The 18,854-nt window shown below is 37.3% G+C and overlaps 1 protein-coding gene across 4 annotated transcripts in view; it reads right to left on the minus strand.

Moving 5' to 3' along the window:
• FRY (FRY microtubule binding protein) overlaps window positions 1–18,854 on the minus strand; it is a 447,132-nt gene that overhangs the window by 125,085 nt on the left and 303,193 nt on the right. For all 4 annotated transcript variants that reach the window (XM_073894719.1, XM_073894717.1, XM_025875084.2 and 1 more), the window contains 6 exons: window positions 15,114–15,217; window positions 14,528–14,636; window positions 12,588–12,674; window positions 6,689–6,860; window positions 5,217–5,349; window positions 864–971 (listed from right to left, as the gene is read on the minus strand). In XM_073894719.1, coding sequence (XP_073750820.1) covers window positions 864–971; window positions 5,217–5,349; window positions 6,689–6,860; window positions 12,588–12,674; window positions 14,528–14,636; window positions 15,114–15,217 — 713 coding nt within the window. The remainder of the gene's footprint in view (window positions 1–863; window positions 972–5,216; window positions 5,350–6,688; window positions 6,861–12,587; window positions 12,675–14,527; window positions 14,637–15,113; window positions 15,218–18,854) is intronic.

The raw sequence follows: 18,854 nt of genomic DNA on the forward strand, positions 1-18,854 counted from the left end.
TTCCTTCTTTTTCTTTCTTTTTTCAAATTAAGGATGATTTTGTTCTTCCTCATTCCATTCCCTTCATGGGCCCCATGTTTCTAAGGATTTCATATTCTAAATTGCTTTTAAGTAGTGTCACTTCTGATTTTTAAATTAAAGACACACAGAACTATCAACTAGAACTTCATATCAACACGAGAAAAATGACACTTATTTCACTGTAACGACATAATTTCACTTAAAACAAATTAACTTGAGGTTCTAGTTGGACTGCACATTCTCATAGACAATGTTGGGAGGGTGATACACATACGGCTTTTGGCAGCTTTCTAAAGCACTAAAATTAGTTAAGGATCCCTGTTACCTACCTTCTTGGCCCCCTGGGGGTCTGTGGGCATCAGACTGGGAATAAGACCCTGAATGCCCTCTTCTCCAGGCAGATTCATCTCCCCATTTCCCGGCCCCACTCCTGGGCCCTTGTTCATGTCACGCTTTTCCTTTCTGAGTCCTATCTCAAGCTCCACCTTCTTCCAGGACTGATCTGCTGACTTCCTCAGTCCCTAGTAATCCCTCTACCCACTGAACTCACGTATCACACTTTTTGTGCCATTAGTTTGCACAGTTTCAGGCCTTGGATTGTTAGTTACCTTATGAGCTTATGTATTCGCTTCTACATTGGATTTTAAGCCCCTTGAACATGGGGAAAAAGACAAAAAACATTTTTTTATTTCTCCTTACCAATACATAGTACCTAGAATAATGCCTCATTTAGTACATATCTGTCAATTTTTAATAATCATTCTTTTTTTTTTTTTTTTAGGACTCATGACAAAGGATTACAATCAGTTTAATCAAATACACCCATGGCAGTTCTCACTTACCTAGCCAGCAAGTCAATAAGTTCAAGTTTTGACATTCCATCAGGAAGCAGTCGGGGGATAGCAGCAACACAGGTCCTGAAAAGATCTATTTTTGGCTTTCTCTCACCCCTAGAATTTGAAAACAAACACAGGTCAAAGGCTATAAAAAGTTTTTAAAAAATCAATCAAGTATGTGAAAAAAGACTAGAATCCATGCCTTCTGAATCACTGCGTGGTGTTTACTGCGTATTATCCTCAAATATTTATGACCTTTATAGCTTGGCCAGTTCTAAGAGAATGTACAAAGATTTGATTCTTAGAGGTATATATCCAGAAAGAGAAATGCCAATGTCAACACTATTCTACCATACAGTTTGCCATTCAGTTGGGTTCCATGGGCTTTGGTCCCTGTGGACTGCAGGGGGTGGCTGGGTGATAGACATTGGGGAGGGTATGTGCTACGGTGAGCGCTGTGAATTGTGCAAGACTGTTGAATCACAGATCTGTACTTCTGAAACAAATAACGCAACATATTTTAAGAAAAAAGAAAAAGAAGAAGATAGCAGGAGAGGAAGAATGAAGGGGAGTAAGTCAGAGGGGGAGACGAACCAGGAGAGATGATGGACTCTGAAAAACAAACTGAGGGTTCTAGAGGGGAGGAGGGTAGGGGGATGGGTTAGCCTGGTGATGGGTATTAAAGAGGGCACATTCTGCGTGGAGCACTGGGTGTTATGAACAAACAATGAATCATGGAACAGTACACCAAAACAAATGATGTAATATATGGTGATTAAAAATTAATGCTTGAAAAAAAAATACTGAACGCACTAACATGCCTAAATGCATCAGCATGTGACAAATACGGTGCAGTCATTCCTACATTCAGCATTTAAGAGTAGGATTTTTGTGTATACAAGGAACGGTGCCTCTAACAAGCACGACATCTGGAAGCTTCTCTCCCTAGTGAGTTATACTTCTCCTCTGGAGGTCCCCACTGTCATTTAAAAAATTAAATGCTTCCAAAAATAAGTCTTTCATAATGTCAAGTAAAATCCTGAAATGTATATAGTTGTGCACTCAGTTCAGAGTTTTAAAATTACTCTGATAAGTCTGACCTCTATGGAGATTCCTTCCCTCGTTTTATTGTCTTCAGAATATGAATGCTTAAAGATAATTAATGTCTTCTACATTCTGTTGTAAAATCTGAAGGAACACTACATTTTATGACAAATTATTTCTATTTTTAGTTGATTAAATAGGTAACTGATTCTTAACCACATACTTTATCAAGAACCTTTACGAAAAAACTACGCCACCCATCAAATCCTTCGAAGAACTAAGTGACAAAATATAACAACATATTAACATAACAACATAATAACATATTTAAATTCTGATAATTCAGTCTTCTGAGAATAAATATAAAACTGTCACGAAATTAATGGTATTGTAGGACACAAAGACAATGATGAAAATGCAAAGTAGAATAAAGTCATTCTTTCTTGGAATAGTAACTGTGGTCAGAATAGAAATGCAGCAAGCAGAATCCACCCTCTCTATAACCAGACAGCAGTTTTGCTTTTTAGCCTGGCTTTGTTTAACTTGGTTAGGAATGAATATAATATAAAACTGTTTATGTGAAAAATAAAACATATATGTTGACTTCTCAAATACTCTATTTTTGCAGAAAGTTATAGGATGATTTTCTGTCCTTTTCCATAGCATAGAATGCATGAGCACTAGAGAAGGAGCCATTGCACAGTGGTTTTTAATCAGCTGAAGGAATGAGAAGTCTTCAGGTGACATCCTCAAATAGCTGTATTGAGTTAGAGCCTAGGGATGGCTCTTAATTGTTCATTTGCAACATGGTGAGTCGTTTAAATAGTTCTCCTAGCTTGCTCACCAGATGTTTTAAACAGCTGGGAATATTTTCATATCTGTTGGAAAACAGATGACCCCGCTGACCCGAATTTGTAAGGCAAATTCCGCCAGGCTTCCAAGCTGATAAAATGAGCCTAGATTAGAAACTCTAATGGGTGCATGATTTCCTACTACTGTAGTCCTTGCTCTCTGGGCTTTTAAAGATTTATTTATTTATTTTAGAGAGAGCGCATGAGGGGGTGGGGGAGGGGCAGAGGGAGAGAGAAAATCTCAAGCAGACTCCCCACTGAGTGCAGAATCTGAGGCAGGGCTTAATCTCACAGCCCTGAAATCATGACCTGAGTGGAAATCAAGAGTCGGACACTTAACTGGCTCCCCTCTCTGGGCTTTTATAGGAAGTGGACCCCCCCAAAACATGATTTTTATGAACAGATACTGTTATTATTTGCTAGCATGTACCACAAAGGGGATGAAGAATGGAAATGGTGCAACCATAGAATGCTAATATTCAAGTTTATACCCTACCCAGGATATGGGAAAGTGAAGGATTGACTATCAACTCCAATGATGGTTTCCATTTGCATGGTGCGGACCTCAACTGTCTTCTGCCAAATGCTTACCTTTCTTCAATGTTTCTTTTTGTCTTTGGGAAATGTAGCAATGAGTTATTTCCCACTCAGGGACCTGCCTTAAAATGTAGCAAGGAAAGTATTCCTAGCCCTATTTGGGGGGGGGTCTTAAGATGAATAGGGAAAAGTAAAGAATCATCTTAGAAAAAGTTTAAGGTATTGGTGAAAATACAAACAAAATGTTTACCGTTACATTTAAACCTGTACCTTTTTATGGTTTTGAATATATTGTTTTGGTCCTGACCCTATCGTATGATCTCTTGATTGTAAATATAGTTTTCCTTTAAAAGCTTTTTTTTTTTTTTTACTAATTTTAGGGGAAAAAACTACAATGCAGAAGTTTTAAAAGCATTTCTTATATCTTCTATATTATCAATTGAAAATTGCTTTGATATATTGAAAAAGCACGTAATAATGAGGTTAAAGGTTGACTAACAATCTGGCAATTTGTCAGGTAAGAACTGGAGCTGGAGACATCTAATGTTATTCATCTTTGTCAACTTCAATTTTTGTGATTATTTAAATGTGATCATTTAGGGGCGCCTGGGTGGCTCAGCTGGTTAAGCGTCTGCCTTGGCTCAGGTCATGATCCCACCAGTGTCCTGGGATCGAGCCCCGCATTAGGCTCCTTGCTCCATGGAAAGCCTGCTTCTCCCTCTCCCACTCCCTCTGCTTGTTTTCCTTCTCTCGCTGTGTCTCTCTCTGTCAAATAAATAAAGAATATCTTAAAAAAAAATAAATGTGATCATTTAAATCAAATGAATGGCAAGCTGCAGGATAATATGCATTGTATCATCCCATTTTTGTACAGCACATGCATATATACATATATTTGTGTTGACAAAGGAAAAGTTCTGGAAGGAATCACACTGAGTCAAGGAATGGTCGCAGATATCAAGTGGAGCTCTGAGAAGGGGGTTTTCCTTTTAACTTCATATACTGCTAAATGTGCATTTTAAAATAATTCTGTATACTTTACTTTGTCTTATCATGTATTGTTTTGTTTTATCATACTTCATTTTTCACATGCTGCCATTGTAATTAAAATACAAACCCACAATATGAATTTCCCTGTATAGATAACAACCCTCCAACTAACTGTGGTGTTTGGAACTGGAGATGCTAGAGGGCCAAAGGAAACTTTCCCAATTGTATTTTTGGGGAATTATGCCCCAGGTGTCAAATATAATTTAATCCATAGTCCAACAACAAAGTCTGAAGTCTCTTAGAATGTAAAGTTATAACCTAATCCTAGTTCCTGCCATCACGGATCAAAAGCAGCAAATTCAAGTTGTATGAGTTTCTTTGGCAGAGTTCTAATTATAAAGCCACAGCTTAGATTTTGACTAAGAACACTTGATTTCTACATTCAAAACTACAAATGTTTTTGTTTTTTTTTTAAGATCCAGTATTGCTATGACATGGTTGCATAGAGATTATTAGGCACATTTAACTCTCGCAGTTCAGGAACGGTCGGTCACTAAGAAACAAGTGAATTTGAAATTTATAAAGACAGAATGTTTGTGAACTGGTGATGTCACTATGCCACATAGGTTGTGATAGAGCTCGGGAGCAAAATACCACTTCCGGAAAATGTGGCACAGTGAAAGAATCTTGGGCTCCATTTTCTAACTTACCGGCCTAATGATACTTGAGATGTAACTGAAATAAATCAATCTCAGGTTTGACTTTAACTTTCGAGTTAGTCAAATACTGTCAAAAGACATTTTTACCACCCTTACCACTTCTTAGAACTCTGATGCTAGGAAGAGGAGAACAAATACAGAATAACTGGGAAGAATACATGAGAAAAATCTCTGCTGGTACATTGTGGCTAATTAACAACAGTCCTCACTGTACTCACGTGATCATGTCCTCGGGTTCTTTGTTTAGCATCTGAACGTTTGTTAGCATCATACACCTTCCTACTTCTTTATCAAGGTGCCTTAAAATATTGTCCACAGCTTTTCGTACTTGAGAGTAATATAATGACATGCCTGGAAAACGTGCATTACAGTTACATCTTTGACTAAATCCATCAAGGAATGAAATCCTAGTTTGTTCATCCTCTATGACATGTTTTTACTGTAGACCATCTATGGGTCATTCATCAAGCAGATCGTAATTCAATCCTTTTTCCACTGAACTCTTAGCATAGTGCCCTGGACTTGGTGGATGTTCGCCAAATAATCACTTGAATTTAATAAATAGGAATTCTAATTGTTCAGAGGGAAATATTTTCTTGAAGAGTTAAAATAAAAAGGAAATGGAAAGTTTCACTTTTGAATTTTTATGTTTTTGGTTAGTACAAGAAAATTCACCATCGTTACTGATTATGTAAATAAAAATTAATTCTCATTTGGGGTTAGGATTGTAATAACTTTATTATTCTCTGAAATGTATGTGTGGATTTTTTTTAGTAAAATAAAAATGACTTTTAAATTTTAAAATGAAGGAAAATGTATTTTAGCTACAGTATTTTTATGGCTCTCATTAAATACAGTGTCAATGTTCTACTATGGAAGACAAATATGCATAGCCTATGTATTTCATATATATATATATGCATTTTATATATTTATGTATATAATACAAATGAAAAACAAATTGTTTTGTATTTAAAATTTGTATTTCAATGAAATAATTATTAATGATTATTTCTCATTCATTAAATCTTTCTGAACTCATTTGAGCATTGCCTAATTAAAGATAGATATTTTAAAGCGAAAAGTCTCCTCAAATTTCCCTCAGGTGTTTGACATAAAAATTATTTTAACAAAGGTTGTGGGAGGTTTCTAAATTCAGGTATTCAACAAAGAAGAAATCATCTCTTTGGATTAAAATAGCTAAACTAAAAAGAAAATAATCTCATGTAGGCTAAACCCACAATATAACCTGGCGCATGTGGGATTTGGAATGTTTAAAACACAGATTAAACTAATTTTACTGAAAAAAAAAAGAAGGAAAGGAACTATAAAAATGAACAAACTAACTAACAAATGAATATTTATACGGTTGCCTTATAAACAGGATTATCTACCAAAGGATACAGATGGCTTAGAAATTTACTGTAAAATGTAGATAATCAATATTAGGAGTCTGAAAAGACCACAGATAAAAGTCTAACATTTAAATGGCCAAATGTTTACCAGGAAGTTCCAGAAAGTTTAAAGGGCAGTAAAACAAAGCACAGCATGAATCAATCAAAACAATGTTGGAATGTCTCGCCAGTTACTTCTATAAAATTTTTTTAAGTGTATCTCACTGAGGGTAAGGTTCCACTGGTTATTGTAAGGGCTTAACAAGGCCCAGCTCTAGCACATCTTTAAGACCCACCTATCATTTTGGCTTCTTCTTCAGTTAGCGTTTTACTCAAATATGTTTTCTTCACTCTCAGTGTGTTTCCTGAAGGGAGAACAGCTCCTGTCACTGGCATGGGAGGCTCACCATCTTTCTGCTGCAAGCTATCGGCTATTACTAAGAATGCCCGTAAACCAATGTTCATTCTCTGTAAGAGATAATGTGTTCATGATAAAAAGAAAAGCCCAATTATTGTAGTCGAGTTAAACCATCAGTCTTTGAGAGAAGTTAGCATGGTGTGCTATCCAGATTAGTATGAGAAAGTAATTTAAAAGGCACAAGACTTTAGGCCAAACCTATGAGTGTAAAATTACGTTCCTGTCACTGTTGGCGCATCACAAGAAAACCACTGGAAAGATTTTCACCCTACTTGGAGGGTATGTTTGAGATGGTCATACCCAAGGAATCCTGGTGCACCTCAGAGGGAAAGGCAGCCGTCCTCTGGGGCAGCTGCAACTAAAGTAAACTGAGGTAAACAAGGGACTCCTATGTCTCCTGGAGGGAGAGAGATGCCACATGTGTTAATTCACAAAGACTGAATGAAAACAACAGGAATTCCAACTGTGAATCACAAAACACAAATGGTCCGCTCTGAATTGCGGGATGAGGACTCTTGATTCAAAAAGACTGGCAAGTTTGAAAATGAATTTTAAAAATTCCATGCCACTGAACCATGTTACTGATAAAAACACATGAGCTTATGAGAAGAAATGCCATTCTGGTCCAGATCTTTATCTTCCTCAGGCTCAGGGAAGGCATAATATTGGCTCTGAAAGATGACTCAGTGAGAGAGTTGCTACCAGTAGCAATGTCTTAAAAGGTCAGAAGGTACTAAAACATCTGCTCTTCCTTAACAGCCATGTGTAACACATTTATACTCATATTTTCATGAAGTAATACATGAATATATATCATATGAAGTAATAGGTTTCCAGAGTAGGCTACTACCTGCAGCAGAAATTAAACTTACTACTACCAACAATGATAATCTAGTTATAATTTACCAAGTCCCTAAAATGTATCTGGAATTGCTCATTAACTCTCATTTTTAAAACAGCCATGCAAGGAATGTGTAATTACTCCCAACTGTCAGGTGAAGAAACTGGGGCCATATAAGTAGTAGGTAGAAAGCTATACGTCCAAGTCAGGTTTGTCCAAAATGCCTATTCTCTGGTACATGGTTGCATTCTATAACAAAAAGTAATATAGATTTCTATTCATTTTGGAACTATTTATTCAAGCCTCAAGGAATAATGATATTTCAACCAGGATTTGGTGAACATTTCTCTGGCTCATTTGTACCCATGCAATGTGTACTTTATGATTTTATAGCCAGTTTCCAGAATGAAAGAGCATTAACTTTAAAAAATTTAACTGTGTAGGAAAGTCCATTCATTTCCTCATTTATTTTAGTAGTTCACGAAATATGTTCTAGGCTTGTGTATTTTTCTCAAGACACAGCAATGTTTTGGATAAGGAAGTAAAATGTTCAGTTCAGGAAATGCAGTATCAGTAGAATAACCGTGGACTGACGTAAATAGTCAAGCCTCAATTATTTGCAAGTGGTATATCCAGTTTATGAACCACACTGGCCAGTTCTCTTAGTTTTCCTTCCCTCTGGATAACACTAAAGGCAGAAGTAAGATGGGATAGTTTGGGACACATATTTTTGATTTAATTTCATAAACAATTTCTTTTTGTATTTTGGGTAGTTCTGCGTCATACCTCTCCCTTCTATTATCTGTGTGGTCTTAAGAAATCATGTAACTTTTCCAAGTCCAAGTCTCAGCTTCCTTTCTGTAAAAGGAGAGCAATAATACCTATTGATCATACAGGGCTATGGTGAGGACTAGTGCCTGAAGAGTTCCTGCTGTTAATTATATATCTGTAGGTTAGAATCTCCACATTTATTTTTTAACGTCAAGTTTATTGAGACATAATTCACATACAGTAACACACACTCTTTTTAGTTTAGTTTATGATTCTTTGGATTTTGAGAAACCTATATAGTCAGGTAACTGCCATCAAAGTCAAGATATAAAATTATTTCCATCATCTCAAAAAGTTCCCTCGTGCCTCTTTACTGTCACTCCACCCCCCAACCCAGCATCTGACAATCAGTGTCTAATTCCTGCCTGATAGTTTTGGCCTTTTCCAGAATGGAATCAAATGGAACATAGCCTTTTGTGTCTTGCTTCTTTCATTTAGCATCAAGCTTTTGAGATGCTGTTGCAAAATCAGTAGTTTGTCCCTTTTCATTGCTGAATAGTATTCCACTATATTGATGATGCACGACTTGTTAGGCACTCACCAGTTGCTGAATGCTAATTGCTTTCCTATTTTTAGTGGTTATCACTAAAGCTGCTATAAATATTCATACAAACCTTTCCAGACTTTCAGAGTTTTAATTTCTCCTAGATAAATACCTTGGGGTAGAAACGTTGGATCATTGGGTAAGTGTACATTTAACCTTAAAAGAAATTGCCAAATTGTTTTCTAAAATGATTGTGTCTTTTTGCATTCTCACTAAAGTAGTATGAAGTTCCAAATGCTCCAAGTCCTTCTCAGCACATCTCATTGTGGTTTTAACTTGCATTTCCCTAATGATTAACAATGTTGAACATCTTTTCATAAGTTTATCGGTCATTTGTATTTCTTCTTTGGGGAAGAGGCTCTTCATTTTGCCCATTTGAGAAACTGGGTTGTTTATTTTCCCACTGTTGAGTTGTGAGAGTTCTTCATATTCTAGGTACAAGTGCTTTATCAATATGTGTTTTGGAAGTATTTTGGCCCAGTCAGTGGCTCTATACTTTAATAACAGTATTTATTAAAGTGCAGGCATTTTTAATTTTGATGATGTTTATCAATTTTTTTCTTGTAATTTATGATGTTTGTGTCCCAAGAAATTTTCACCCAACCAAAGGTCACAAAGATTTTATCTCATGTTTTCTTCTAGAAGATTTACAATGTTGGATTTTACATTTAGGTTTATGATTCATTTTGACTTAATTTTTGCTTACTGTGCAAATTATGGGCTGAAGTTCATTATTTTGCAAGTGGATGTCCATTGGTCCAGCACCATTCATTGAAAAGACTTTATCCATGGAAACAACTTGAAAATGTTGTTGAAAATAAATTCACCTTCTATGCGTGGATCTTTTTCTGGATTCTTTATTTTGTTCCATTGGTCTTTATATTTACTCTGCTGCCAGTATGATACTACTGTAGCTTTATAGTAAGTTTTGAAACCAGGACATGCCAGTCCTCCAATTTTCTTCTTCTTTTTCAGAATTATGTTGGTTATTCTAGTTCCTTATAGTTTCCATATAAATTTTTGAATCAGTTTATTGAGTTCTACAGAAAATGCTATAGGGATTTTAATTGGGATTATTATTGGGATTACAGTTTAGTATATAGATTAATTTGGGGACAACTGACCATTTTTATATCTTTCAATCCACAAACATTTTTCTCCACTTGTTTTGGTTGTCTATGATCTTCCTCAATGTTTTTTTAGTTTTCAGTATATAAATCTTACACATAATTTGTTAGCTCTATTGATATTTTGTTTTCATTGCTATTGTAAGTTGTTCAATTTCTATTTTTCATTACCCTAATATAAAAATACATTGATTTTATATATTTATCTTTTTATTTTTTTAAAGTAGGCTCCACACCCAACATAGGGCTTGAATTCATGACCCTGAGATCGAGAGTTGCATGTTCTACTGACTGAGCCAGCTAGGTGTCCCTATATATTTATCTTGTATCCTGCAAACTTTCTAAAATGATTATTAGTTAAGTAGGTTTTCTGTAGATTCTTGGGTATTTTCTACATAGGCAATCATGTTGTCAGTGAATAAAGAGAGTTTTATTTCTTCATTTCCAATCCATCTACCTTTTATTTCTTCTTTTTGCCTCTGGGAATGGCTAGGACCTCCAGGTCTGTGTTATTTTAGGTCAAGGCAAGAATGAGAGAAATGGATGGCTTAGAAACTTCTCACAGATGAGTAAATTCTTATGATGATGAGGATGCATATAGGAAGCCATCTTGGTCTGAATTAAAATGAGACATGTAACTGGAAATTATTTAATTGTTGAATGGTGGTGCACTATAGACTTTGTAGTAAGAGAATCCTTTACATCTCCAGGCCTTGTTCACAAGCTATTTCCAAAATATTATTTAAGACACAAATTGAATATATTCCTTGAGAAACTGTGTCCTACAACATATTTTATCAAGTGTGTGACATCTGCCTTATAGACTATTCTCATCCTTGAGTGTGCTATTGAGTGGGGTCATAAATATGTCTTTAGGCTTCTAATTACCAACTACAGATAAACTCTCCCATAACCCTATAAGCTCGAGAGAAATGAAAGAAGATACTCAAATATCTTTTTGTAGTTTTTAACATTAAAAACCCCAAATTTCCAACTGCTCTGCCCAAAGAGGTTAACTTTAATTAATCACTGATTGAGGAGTTTGAAGGAAGAAAAAAGGGTAAGTTTTATACATGGTGATACTGGTGGTAGCTTTTAATATGTTCTTTTCAGACTAATGATCTGGAAATTCTGAGCACTGTTAAAGATAGTAAAGCCATGACTCCTGAGAAGAGAAAAATATTTTGAGAAACCTTCCAGCAGGACCAGGCTCTTTAGCATAGGGTCCTGGGCCTCCCTCTGGCCCAAATGCCCTGGATTTGCATAGACTTTGTCCCTCTTCCCTTGGCCCACTGACCCTGGCTGCAGCCGTTTCACAAGACTGTGATATCACTAGACATGAGACAAAAACTCCCAGACTCCCATTTTGGGGCTCCTCCATGTACCCCTAGATATATGGCAACCTTAGCACCAAGAAGAGAATACAGGCTGTGGTGGGAAGAAGCATAAGGAAACCAGGAGACCTGGTTCCTCTTATTGCTAACCAGCTGCTGATTTTGAGCCTCTGTCCTTACTGACAGAATGAAGGAGCCAGACAATATCACAGTGTTGATAGGAACATCCTTAAAAACAAAACAAAACAAAACAAACTATGGTGAGTTTTTTTTTTTTTTTTTTGGCTTAAGAGTTTGTAATGTCACAATATCACAAGTATTCCATGAGGTGATCTAGAAAAGTATTTTGTTCATTTTATTGGCAAAAAAAAAGCCGAAGTTCAGAGAGATAAATGTCATATAGCCAGTAAAAGTGGTAGAGCTTGTGTCAAGAGCAAATCTAATACAGCTGTCTTCTGGTTCAGTGTTCTTTCTACAATATCAGAGGGAAAGGACTGCAAAGAGGCAGGCTGCCAGGCACAGTTCTGTTGGCCCACAGTGTTTTTAAAGTTTAAACCTGAATGTGCTTCTCATTTGCATAGGTCCCTCCAACTGTGTGTCATACCCATCATTTCCATGATCTGCCTGGCCCTTGAGTTGTGATGCTGTCACAGAAACATATATTTATACATGATTCAGTTTCACTAGATTTTAGTATTTTATTATTACATGTATTCATTCTTCTCTGTTTCATCACTTTCCAATACTCAACTTGTTAATCTGCATCAAAATAGTTATATAACTGACTATTTAAATAAGTACTGACTAAATAAAACAACCTGACTTGTAGTGGCAGATTATCTTTTTTGGGCAAGGTTTACTCTATTGGACAAGAAGTGACTATGGTAGCACATCAACCTGCCATCATTCTAAGTCTATTCATCCAAAATCTGACTTCTGAAATTCCATCATCTATACCATTTAGTCACATAACATGGACAGAAACAAACAGAAGACTTTTTAGAGAAATGTCCTTTGCCCTATCCCCCAAAGTTACAAAGCAAAGGTATGGCTCTGTCAATACGTGCTCTGTTAGAAGTATATAAAAGGATCATTCATACCTCTGGACTGAGACTGAAAGCTTTTGCTGGTTTTCCCACACAAAGAAAATCAAAAATAATTTCTTTCATTGCAAAATCTAAACGTTCCTGTCGTGAAAAAGAGAAAACAAAACAAAGAATGTTAAAATACAAATTCAATGTGAAATGTCTATTTTCATTCTAGGTACCAAACAGTTGGCTGCTAAAAGAAGCAAGATACTGCTCAATTTTATGTATCAAGAGAGTCCCTGAAGGAAGACCATGCCCACTGGAACCTTGGGTGAAGCTGCCTCTGTTTTCATGTGGTGCACAAAAATGTTTTCATTATATAATATGTGGAATTAGCCCCTAAAGCATGGAATGGCTAATGACAAAACAAAAAACAAAAAACAAATCCCCCAAAATGAAAACCCCAAACACCTGCAGTGTCAGGGCTTATACATAGTCTCAACACTTCCTGCTTGTGCTACAAATGCTGATAACTTCTTGAAACTCAGTTTAAAATGTGTTTTTAAAAATACCACTGCAAGGGGCGCCTGGGTGGCTCAGTCGTTAAGTGTCTACCTCCAGCTCAGGTCATGATCCCAGAATCCTGGGATCCAGCCCGGCATTGGGCTCCCTGCTCAGCGGGAAGCCTGCTTCTCCCCCTCCCACTCCCCCTGCTTGTGTTCCCTCTCTCACTGTGTCTCTCTCTGTCAAATAAACAAATAAAATCTTAAGAAAAAAACCCACTGCAAAATGACTATTTTCTCCTATTCTCTAGCATTTCAAATCTTTTGGCTCATATTATAATGGACAATTCTGCAAGTGAAATGAATAACCAATAAATAAGATACATAATGGTACTTAAGTAAGAAAGCATAAGCCAGATTTTAATAATTTGAGACAGTGGCTACTATGATAGGATACGTTCATTTTATACAACATATTCCAGAATAATCAAAGTACATGCTCAGCCACGTGATAACTACATGCAGAAAAATCACATTAATTCATCTGCCTGCAAAGCAAGTAATGTCTTTTCTCTAAGTGCACATATTACAGAGGCATCTCATTATACCAAACACCCAGAGAGATATCAAATATTAGTCTGTGAAGTAACGACTGAACCCTCCATCTTTATATCAGTATCAATTGTACCTAACCGCATTTTCATGCTTATAATTTCCCCTTACCCACACAGCATTTTGAAGTACACTGGGCAAGCATTTCGCCCACATTTTACAGATAAAGATATAGAAGAAAGATGCTCTCTGATTTGTTAAGGGTATAGAGCTGGCTTGTAGCAGAGATTGAACTGGAATAATTATCTTTTTCCCTTGTTCTGTAAATGGCAAGGAAGTCGAAGTTGGGGTGTTTTAAAAGTAATAATCTTGGGTCTATATAGTAAACTAAATACCAAAAACTATGTTTATTATTATTGGACCCAGTTTTTAAGGAAATTAATACCTGCAAAGTTATTAGAAAAGTTCTTGGCAAAGAGTAAGTGCTTAATAAATGCTAATATTTCTATTTCATTCTTCTTTCTCACAGGGTGAAAGAGCATTTTTATTTACTCTTCAAATTTCACAAAAATCATCTTTTGATTTCCTCCAAATGTTAGACTCTTTGCTTCCTCCTGACTTGCAGAATCCAGAGCAGAGATTCAGGACAAAACAGGGACTAGGAGTCAAGAGACCCTTTTACTAATAGGCTCTGTGACCTTAGATGAGTCACTCAAACTCTGTCTCTCAGTTCCTTCATTTGTTGAATGCTGAAAACATTTAATATACTCATGTCACTCTTTGTTTTGAAGCAAAAAAAAAAAAAGCTATGTGTGAAAACACTTACAAAACCATTCTGAAAAGTCTTTACACATCAGATACTACTTTAGACTCTTCATCTGGTAGTACTTCCTAGGAAAGAGACTGGCTACTTGAAGGCCATTAGATTACTCCCACTGCCAGAAGCTTCTCCATTACCTGGGCAATGAACTGGATGATTTTCACAAAGATGTTCAGAGGCATATCCCTTGGCACCACACCACGGGACCCTTTGGGGAAAAGTGTTGTGATGATGGTTATAAGACGGCTGAAAGATAGGGAGAAAAAAGAGAAGACAAGCAAGATTGGCTGAGCTCCAGTTCTGTAAGGGAAAATGGCAGATGTTTCATCTTATCTAAGTATCAGAGAGAATTTGGAAAAAGAAAACAAACCATTTCATCCCTTTTCCATTAGCATAATTACTCTATGAAAAGTTTTTCTGGAAAACTAAAGGCAGCTGGAAAATATAGCCATTTGCTTTGCTAACATGGTGAAATGTAGCCTTGGACATGGAACCACCTGGTCCCAGTAGAGGCTGAAATTTCTGTAATGGCTATTGAGCCAATGACTAAGGAAAGCTTGAAAAATGTCCTTACCACTTAGATCTTTTAGAAACTGTCAACTGAATAGTTTGTAGTTTGGTTAGTACAGGTAGCAATAAAACAAAACACCCTCTCCGTTGGCTGAGAAATGGTTACCATTAACTCAGTGATATAGTTACCATTAACCCAAACCAGCTCCTTACCTCTGAGTAGCTGTGTTGCTTTCACATTTAATTCGAATCATGTAAACCCAAAGTAATCTGTACAGAGATTCCAGTGCAACTCGAGCCATCTTGGGGTCTTTATTCTACAACAGAAACCAGGATGTAAGACAGTATTTGATTTGAGATTTAATTAAGCTTAAGTGGAAAAAAAAAGATTAAATAGTAATGTATGGAGAATATTCTTTTCTGAATTCCTAGAAATGCAGGGCCCCTACAAGTCCCCTGTATCATCTGGGACTTATGGGGTATTTGACTTCAGGTGTCCATTGGGTAAATAATCTATGAGGAGGGATCTAAATAGCCATGAGGACAGGACAGGGTAGTTCAGGGGGAAATCGTACCATTCTCTCTTTTGCCAAGGTGAATGCTTGTAATTGCCTTCTTCCTCTAGCCCTAGGGAACCTGTATACTCTAGCACTGAGAGAGAGAGAATCAATGTCCTCTTTCTATTGTTGATTATGCCCTTTTTGCTTTGATTCCCCAAGCTCCCTAGCTCCTCATCTAATTACTCACCAACATTTATTGAGATGAATGTGTACTAAGCAGTGTGTTAGAGCGTGGGTTATAGAGATAAAAGATAATCCTTTTCCTTAAAATTGTTCACAAGCTCTGGGGGATGGGAGATGGATAACAAGTAATCAACTCTACGGCACTAGAAAAAACTGGTAGGGAGAGGAGCGAGAGAATGGAAAGAAGGGCAAGCTATGGAAAGCTCAAGGAGGGTAAGGAAAAATTTCCAGGGACAGATGAAAACTCAGTTGAACTTTAATCCCTTCATTTACTCACGTGTTCATTCAACCAAACATCTGAGTGGCTACAGTGGGCCGTGGGCCAGGTACTGTGCTTGGCACAGTGTAGAACTTTGAACAGTGTAGAAAGATGATGGGAAGGGAGAACACATGGAAGCTAAGAGAGCTGGAGAAGATACGTCATGTCTCAGAACCTGGGAACAGTTCACATGCCAGTGCATGGGGCCGGGTGAAAGACTAGCGGCTCATGAGGCCAGTGAGGAAGGCAGTGGTCACATGTGGGACCCCACATGCCTGGATCCATAAGGGGACCAGGGTCCTTTTCTTTTCTCTCTCTTTTTTTTTTAAAGATTTCATTCATTCACCTGATAGAGACACAGCGAGAGAGGGAACACAAGCAGGGGGAGTGGGAGAGGGAGAAGCAGGCCTCCCGCTGAGCAGGGAGCCCCATGCGGGGATCGATCCCAGGGACCCTGGAATCACGACCTGAGCTAAAGGCAGACGCCCAGCAACCAAGCCACCCAGGTGCCCCAAGACCAGGGTTCTTATGATGGTGACAGGATGCCACTAAGATCAAGGGGACCACCAAAGAAGTCCCTGCCTACAGTGAAGGGAAAGAAAGGAGCAGAGGCAGGGAGACCAGCTATGGCAGAGCTACTGGCTTCCAGGCAATAACAAGCCAGAGAGGAAGGAACTGATTCTTTCCCTACTGTCCATCTGACTCTAATTATATTCCTCTTGATTTAAAAATCATGGGTCGGGTGGTTTCCCTGATGCCTGTGGGACCCACGTAACATTTCTTGGCATGGCATGACTGACCAATCAATATGTAGTTCTAACCTACCTTTTCTGCCTCCCTTCCCTCTATTCTCCCACAAGCCCCCTAAACTCTAGCTAGGCCGTGTGCATTCCATTTCCATGTCAGGAGTGGGTTCCCTCACCCCCTGCATCTTTTTTTTTTTTTTTTAAGATTTTATTTATTTATTTGATGGGGGTGGGGGACACAAGCAGGGGGAGCGGCAGGCAGAGGAAAAGAGGGAAGCAGACTCCCCACTGAGCAGGGAGCCCAATGCAGGGCTCGATCCCAGGACCCTGGGATCATGACCTGAGCTGAAGGCAGACGCTTAACTGACTGAGCCACCCAGGCGCCCCTGGTCCTTCTTTTCTATCAGGTGAACCCTATCCCTTCACAGTCTACTTGAATGTCCTTCCTTTGTGCAGGCTCCTTGGTTCCTCCTCAGGTCCTCGACCCCATCCCACCAAAGCTAATTCTTCTGTCCTGAGTGTCTTCTGACCTTCATACAACCTCTAGCATACAGCCTTGTTTAGATGTCTGAAAGAAAGGGGCACTGTTTACCTTGACATCTATTAGAATTCCCACCAATCTTCAGGGGGTCGATAAATGTTTGCTAAACAGTCTTTGAGCGTCACTCTTAACTTTCTTATAGGTTTTTTGTTTTTATGTTACTTTTCTTCCCTTATTCATTTATTTATCTTGCCATAATTGCTTTAGCTGTTTAATTCTTAGTGTAGATAATTTGGATACTGATTTTTATAGAATTCATAAGTGTTTAGATATTACCCCAGATAAAGCTTATTTTTAGACTATTTATGTAAATTCTATGGAAAAGATGATTGAGGATGTTTTTTTAGATTCAGGAGAAATAGAATAAATTTTTGGTGTGATCATTATAAAATTCTAGATTTCCATATGCTTTCAGGTCTGACTTTAGAATTTGTTTTATTAGTCTATGTATTCATGGGCTAATATCACATTATTTTAAGTTTTGAGGCTTGTGTTTTATTACTATATTGTACACCTGAAACTAGTATTATACTGTATGTTAAGTAACTGGAATTTAAATAAGAACTTAAAAAAATTAAACCAATGTGTTTCATTATCTGGTATGGACTATCTTCCATCATCCACTAGTTTTTTTCTTCTTTTCAAAGGGTTTTCCCAGATATTTTCCATGCTTATTCTTTCAAATAAACTTTATAACTACTTTTCTAGCTGTAGGAAAAAAAAGACCCCAACTTTATAAAGCATACATTGATATATAAAGGGTTATGATTTGCCTGTTTGATTTACATGCTTGGTTACATAGAGGAACTTTAAACTACTAAACTGATAAAGTTGCATTTAAAATGTTCCATCATTAAAAAATTTGGGGAATTCTAATTATCCTTCCCCCAAGCACTCCAAATTAGCAAATCTATGATGTGTTTACATGGTGGTTAAAAGCAGACTCTAGACACACACTGCCTGGGTTTGAATCCATCCTTGCTCTTCAATTTATTAGTGGTGTGGCCCACCTCAGGGAAGCTCCTTAATCTCTCTGGGCCTGATTTTCACTGTCTGCAGATGATAATCCTATCTACCTCATAGGAATGTTGAGAATTAAATGAGTTAATGCATAGAGGATATTTAGCACTGTTCTTGTCCATAGTAACTATTATTATGCACAAAGCACCAGGATCTAGCAGTAAACATGCTCTGATTTGGGGGCGCTTCCATTCCAGTAGAGATGTTTCTTCATTTGTTAATTTATCTTTATTAGTATATGTATTTTATATTTGCATAGTATATCATTCAAAATTCTCTCATGTGCCTTATCTCATATTATGAACCAGGATGGGGTAGGGCAAACATCACCTAAGTTTCATTAAGGAACTTAAAAGAGATCTCTAGTTTAAACAATTCATATTGCTATCTTCTGTTTAACTTCAGTTGATTTTATATTCTATTTTCTGTCTCCCTATCCACAATTACCCTTTTGGTGCATCCCATTGTGACTGATGTTCTTTTACTCTTAAGAATATGCTTGAGATTATCTATTTTTGTTTCCACAGAGACTGAAGAGCAAGGTGGCTGACTTAAGTTTTCACTTTGTTTTACCTGTGGATCCTGTTCTAGTGCTTGATTTTTAGCATTTCAAGGTGATATCGCTGATCACTACCATTGCCTCCT

Source organism: Callorhinus ursinus, unplaced genomic scaffold (genome assembly GCF_003265705.2).
Source record: "Callorhinus ursinus isolate GAN/ISIS: 27379988/994484 unplaced genomic scaffold, GSC_fseal_2.0 scaffold7, whole genome shotgun sequence".
Taxonomy (NCBI): Eukaryota; Metazoa; Chordata; class Mammalia; order Carnivora; family Otariidae; genus Callorhinus; species Callorhinus ursinus.